At 51.4% G+C, this 6,517-nt stretch overlaps 1 protein-coding gene across 2 annotated transcripts in view; it reads left to right on the top strand.

The window, feature by feature from the left end:
- The first annotated feature begins 2,554 nt into the window (after window positions 1-2,554).
- The window catches only part of LOC137886713 (glutamate receptor ionotropic, delta-1-like), a 404,646-nt gene continuing 400,683 nt past the window's right edge, over window positions 2,555-6,517 (top strand). For both annotated transcript variants that reach the window (XM_068729291.1, XM_068729290.1), the window contains exon 1: window positions 2,555-3,035. In XM_068729291.1, coding sequence (XP_068585392.1) covers window positions 2,954-3,035 — 82 coding nt within the window. In that variant the 5' untranslated portion in view covers window positions 2,555-2,953. The remainder of the gene's footprint in view (window positions 3,036-6,517) is intronic.

Below are 6,517 nucleotides of genomic sequence, written 5' to 3'. Positions count from 1 at the left end.
GCAGTAACAGCGTGCTGCCAGTAGGAGGTGTGATGTTCCACCGATGGAGCACAGTGGCCCTGCTTTAAAAGGTGTGTACTACTACTACTGTCACATAACACACATCATCATCATCATCATCACATGTAAAGTGATTCACACCAATACTATATAAATAGTACATGTTTAAAAGGAATGTGATTAAATTACTAGTTATAATATGACATAGTGACCAATAAGGATGACGATGAGAGTGTCGTCCATGATGAAGATCGGCTGTGAGAGAATGATGTGGATTATAACGATGGATTATGAAAAGAATTGGACGATGAAGACGAGACGGCGATGAAGAGAGGGGTGGTGGTGACGTTGTGGACGTCTGCTGATGAAAGAGGAGAACACAAACTATGAACCCGTGAGCCGGTCCAGGTGTTTGCACACATCACCTCAACGTGGAACACCGACACCACAGAGTCCAGGTACCACGGCTCTGACCCGGCCGACCCGCACTTCAATCCAACACATCCGAGCACGGCTGAGGAAGTCTTCTTCACCAGAACCTGGACTGTTCTTCATCAGAGCGATTCTACCTCTAAACAACACTCTAGGGAAGCCGTGGAGTCACTATGTGAACATGAAATATAATAAATAACAGTGTGAGTATAAAGACTGAACGTCAGGGTTGACTGGTTCGTAGCCTCGTGTAGATTCATCGTCGTCCTTGTTGAACACTTGAACACTTGTTGTGTTTTGTGGTGAATTATTCCTCTACAGAAGATGTTTCCTCGCCTTCTTTCCAAATAAACTTTTCTTCAATTTTTATCCAAAAATGTCCGTTTTCTGATGAAGTTGATTCATTTAATGTGATGAAAAGGATGAGCACATCATAATTCTGTGGTTTTTGTTTGTATTTATTGAACTGGATATCGTATATAATATAGTCTTAATACTTTCCCTCGGTTATTAATATCTTCCCAGCTCACTTAGTACTGCACATATTCTTTTGACTCATCAGACACCAACACAGTCACATTTGTCACTTCTGGGACTCCGTAGCTGAGAGCCGTAAACATCCAGAGGAGCTGTCCGGTCCGGCGTGGTGCTGAAACCCTCCAGGATCCACCAGCGCGCGCCGCACCTGTACGGAAACCTCCCGTGAAGGTTCATCTCGAGACTTTCGCCGAACTAGACTTGGCCAAACAATTAAAAGACATTTCTGAGTCGCATTCATTCGCAAGAAATATCCTTTAATTGTAAGGTCAAGTGTAGTAATCCTCCACTTCTTCTCCTCCTCCTCGATGAGTGAAAACAATCCTCTTGGGTCGTCACAAAAAAAAAGAACACCACCTAGAATGACATCACGGGAAAGGTCAGTGACGTCACATGCATACACACACACACACACACACACACACACACACACACGCAGAGGACGTGTGTGACCTCATCACTCGCGGGCTGAAACGGTTCCAAGACTCCGCTGAACCTCACGAGAGCGTTGCAGACCCGCAGCGCCGAGAATCGCTGCCGCCGACTCGTTGAGACCTTCTGCATCCCGCCGCGAACACGTCCCCCGTCTCGTCTCCCGCTGTACCGGGACACGCCCCCCCCCCCCCACTCCAGTGCGGCTGAGGAGTCCACCTCCCCCTTTACTCTCATCTATTCCTCCCCCCCACCGCTATCACGACCCGCTGTCGCTCCTCAACCCTCCATGCAGCGCTGGGGAGATTTTACGCACGCGGCGGCGCGTATCCGGACGCTTGAGCTCCGCAACAAGAACCGAACGTGACGGATGTTGACGGAGTTCACTGGTTAAATGTGACCCGCTCGGATACTCGGCACCTTCTCGTCCGTGCGCTCGCGCGTCATCCACGATCTCTCCAAGCTGCCGGTGGCTTCACACCGATGTCCCACTTGACCCGATATTCATGTCAGGCATCAGCGGCTCCGGGCGTCACGAGCAGCCCTTGTTGAGATAGATAAGTTCGTGTGTCCGGTTCGCTAACATAGAACTACCGCGTATTCCTTTTCCTCTTCCCATCACGAGGAAAGAAGGAAAAATAAGCTGCTCGAAACCAACGCTGTCTTGAATTTACGCACGGAGACCGAAGTCACAAGCACGAGCAGAATAACGCACGTTGCAGCGCAGCACTGCGGTGGTAACGGGTCTTCCTGTCGGGAGTCGAATAAACGAACTTCGGTGCGGAGAGCACGTGAAGTCGGGCTGTCGCAAGTTCATTACCGGCACCAACGACCTCCCTCGCTCTCCGGTTGTCCGAGTCATCCCACACACAACCTACCGACCGAACGACTGTCCGTCCGGGGCGCGACTACACCTCGGCGTCTCGCTCCCTCTCACCCAGTCTCCTCCGCGGTGCGCGCACCGGCTCCCATCCATCTCTCCATCTCCATCCCTCGCCTCTCTTTTTCTCCGGTCGGGCTTCCAGCGCCGTAGATAGAGGCTCTGCAATCACGTGGGTCGGGGGAGAAGAGAGAGAGAGAGAGAGAGAGAGAGAGAGAGAGAGAGAGAGAGAGAGAGAGTCCGTCCTCCTCCTCCTCCGCAGTTTGCAGTGTGTTATGTCTCAGACTCGGAGGTAGAGAGTCAGAGCTGCTCGCCTGGCGGATCTCAACCTCTGAAACAAACCCCCGGTGTCTTCTCTCATCCGTCCCCGCTTCCCTCCTCACTCACCCGGCTCTGTTTCTCTCCGGAGCCCTGGAAGCATCTCTTTATTTATTTTTCTACCCTTCTTCCTCCCCTCGACTCCGGCCAACAGTTTGGTCTTTGGGATTTGGCTCTCGGTGGTGATTTCACTCAACACAGTTTCCCCGCTGCCGCCGCCACCGCCGCCGCTGCTGCTGCCTCCGCTTTTTACGCACCGCCGCTTATTTTGGATTTTCTCATCACTGGAGGAAAAAAAACAACAATATTCAGCGAGGTGGATCCGTGGATGCGCCTCTTTGGCTCAAACTGGAGATGGAAATGCTGACATTGTTGTTTCATTCCCTGTGGATATTGCAATGCAACACAGTGAGCGCCGACTCCATCATTCACATTGGTAAGACACCAACCGGGGCTTTTTTTTGGGGGGGGGGGGGGGGTTGCTGTGCAGGGTTTTGGCCGTAGGGAGAGACGAGCTGGTGGCTGAACGGCTTAAGACAGGATGTGAGCATGGAGTCAGGTTACTGGTGGGTCTGAGGAATGCGGACAGATTAGTGGTGTTTAAGTTGAGGTGAGGCACAATTTGAATATTACAGTTGCTGTGCACCCCCCACCCCCCTACCCCCCCTCTCACATCTAACTATCATTCCGATCCGTGCCGGCATAATGTTTAGGAAGGAAAGGAAGGAGGCTGTTGCATCCAGGCTCAGACGCACAGCGCAGCTTGAAGAGCCCGCAAAGTGTTGCATCCCTCCATCCCTCCATCTATCCATCCATCCTTCCGTCCTTCCGTCCTTCCGTCCTTCCGTCCGTCCATCCTTCCGTCCTTCCGTCCACCCGTCCATCCCCAGAGAGAGCTCATGTCGATGCATTATTCACATTCACATGCAGGAAACCTGAGGCTGGCAGGAGGAACTGGCCCGACATGGTGTGTTTGGAGGGTTTTGCTTCATCCATCCTCCTCCCTCCCTCCCTCCTCCTCTTCCTCCACCCCTCTCCCCCTCGCCTCCCCTCATCTATAAGCCTGAACTTTGAATTGGACGTGAGTGAAATGTTAATCAAGTCTTCCAGGGGAGGAGATGACAAAGGGGACAAACGCCGACTGTTTGGGCTTTGAAACAACGGCGAAAAAACCCAAAGCTGGTTGGCGAGCGTCACTTTCTGCTCCTGTCTCCTTCTCTCACCGTCCATCCTCCTGTTGGTGAAGTCACTTTTTCTTCATTTAAAGCAGGAGTTGATGGGATGATGGATGGGAGGGGGTTATGGGAGAAGCGCGGACGCCACTGACTGATCACACACTCGCAGCCGCACGCACGCTTCACACAAACTCCCCAATTTGCACTGATTCCAATTAGAGGCTCCTCCCCCCCCTGAGCTGACTGGATGCGGCAAAGCGGCCGAGAGAGACGTCCAGTCTGCAACAGGAGGAAGCAGAAGCAAGAGTTGCCCAGCGGCTTGATGTTTCAGATCTCTGCTGCAGCTCAGACCATCAAACCCGGCCTGTGGCAGCACTGCGGTGGCCTGTATGGTTTCACCAGGAGAAGTGTGTGTGTGTGTGTGTGTGTGTGTGTGTGTGGAGGGGGGGGGGGGCAGATAGGGAGGATGGGGGGAGTCAGAGCCATTCATCTACTATGAACACACTTCCTACTCCGCATGCTTTTTCAAAAGACATATTGCCTCCAAAGACGCTGCATCTCCACCATGAGAACATGCCAGTCAATGTCTGACAGACATGAACTATAAACGAGAGAATGTGCTGACAGCTGATGGCAGTAATTAATATGGGAGATGAGGTTCCCCCTCTTCACGGTGGCCGTCTCGTTACAGAATGATCTTTATCGGTGCGCAGAGGAGAGACGTTCCACAACTTCAGAATCTGTATTTCTAGAGCTCCAGAGCAGAGGGACGGACAGATGGACGGATGCTTTACTGTCCCTCTGGAAGAAAGATCTGGGTCTTTATCGCACACGGAGACGAGGGAGAGCAGGGTTACGGGATTATCCAGAACACAGAACAGTGGATACAACAAATGAGGGGAGGGTTGATGCCAAATAGCGAGAGCAGACGGGACCACACTGGACCAGTACAGAACACGATGAATCAAGATTAGTCTGAGCTGACGACCGATATGAAACGATTGATCTGTGTCGGTGGCTTTCACGAGACGCTGAAGAAGTTTCTTCACCCGAGGAGGAGCTCAGCGGTCGCTCAGTCGAAGCACAAATAAGCGTTGAACCGTGCGAGTGTTAATCCCGTAACATCTGGCTCTTCACCGGAGAGCTGAAGATGTTTGATTTTATGGATTTCTAAAGGTCCATAGAGGCTAAAACATCCAGCAGCTCAAAAATAAACTTTCTTTTTAATTCTTTTAACATCATGAACCCTAAGATTTGTGACGTGGACATTTCATTATCTTCATGAGGTCCACGTTGTTAAAGGACAGAGCTGCAGTGAGGACATTTAACCACCTTCAACCAAGGAGCAAGTTTCTCTAAAAGAAACGGTCCAAAATCTCAGCAGCGGTTAGTGTGTTACTGGGAGACGACTGAGACCCAAACGTCTGAACTCTTCAGGGTTGAGTTTTAAGAAGCATCACACGCTGAAGCATTTGACTGTTTTGACAGTGAATCTGGTAACGAGTTAGTTTGTAACGTCAATCTTCATTTGAAGGTACAGTGGGAGGAATGGAATATAAGAAGTGTGTTTTCTTTATAATCACCTGAATATAATAAGAACTGTTGTGTGTTCATACGTTAGAGTGAGCTTTACCTCTACATACGGAACACTGAGAGGGACCTTCACGTTCCTACGTTCGTTCATCGGCCGCCGTAGTTCTCCGAGACGCTCGGCGACACGGGAGAAGTTTCAGTTGGTCTGCAACCTCAGACTGGACCAGGAAGTGTCAGGTTTCAACGTAAAATTGTCCACCGACTCAAAATACTGCGGCATGAGCGTACAGTGAACGTCACACTAAACACAAACACTATAAAGCCCTCCTCCTCCTCCTCCTCCTCCTCCTCCTCCTCCTCATGGCTGATCTGTGGTTGGCTGGCTGCATGTAGGACCTTCGTTGTGAACCGACAGACAGACTCTGACTGACTTGGCGGCGTCACGCGTCGCCCAGATCAGATGTGACAGTGTTCCAACCTCGGCCCCTGGACCCCCCCAGACCGAGCGTCTGTCTCGTCCCGTGTGGCTTCATCGTCGGTGACATATCCCGGTTCTCTCTTCTGCTCCCTGTAGAGGATAAGTGGCAGAGTGTGTGTGTGTGTGTGTGTGTGTGTGTGTGTGTGTGTGTGTGTGTGTGTGGTCTCTGATACAGACGACCTGGACCTCCACTCGACCTGCTTCAACCTTTGACCCACTCGCTGCGTTTGTGTGCAGAATCCTTCACTTTGGAGGTTCGAGGTTCGTCTGCAGGTCTTAATCACAACAGCAGCTGGTTCCTCTAATTAGGCCCCCCCCCCCCCCCGTTCTCTGGTTGGATGTGCACAGACCAGTGAAAACAGCTGCTGCAGGGATTTTGCCCGTGACTTTTAAAGAAGACCAGTGGTGGAGGAACACCACTTTGTCCGGTTGAAGGTCAGGACCAGGAGGGAGGGAGCAGGTCTCCGGTCCGGGTTTCAGGCTTTTAATTAAGTACCAGAGATCAGTGACATGCTGCTGACCCATCGGACCCAACCAGAACAGATGCAGAACACATGTCGCTCCAACAGGATGCTGGTGCTGCTGCACAAAGAGCTCTGACTTCATCAGCTCCATCCAACACCTTCAGGGTGCAGCGTGTGAATGAAAACCTTCTCTGCCTCTCGTTGCCTTTTCTTCTTGCTTCTGTCACTCTGAGCTCATCCTACCTCCATCTTTGAACACGGAGACGCT

Source organism: Cebidichthys violaceus, unplaced genomic scaffold (assembly GCF_023349555.1).
Source record: "Cebidichthys violaceus isolate CVI_PGR_0920_01 unplaced genomic scaffold, fCebVio1.0.p SCAF_45, whole genome shotgun sequence".
Classification (NCBI taxonomy): domain Eukaryota; kingdom Metazoa; phylum Chordata; class Actinopteri; order Perciformes; family Stichaeidae; genus Cebidichthys; species Cebidichthys violaceus.
The sequence above is the reverse complement of the archived record's forward strand: the minus strand, read 5'-3'. Positions and strand labels throughout refer to the sequence as shown.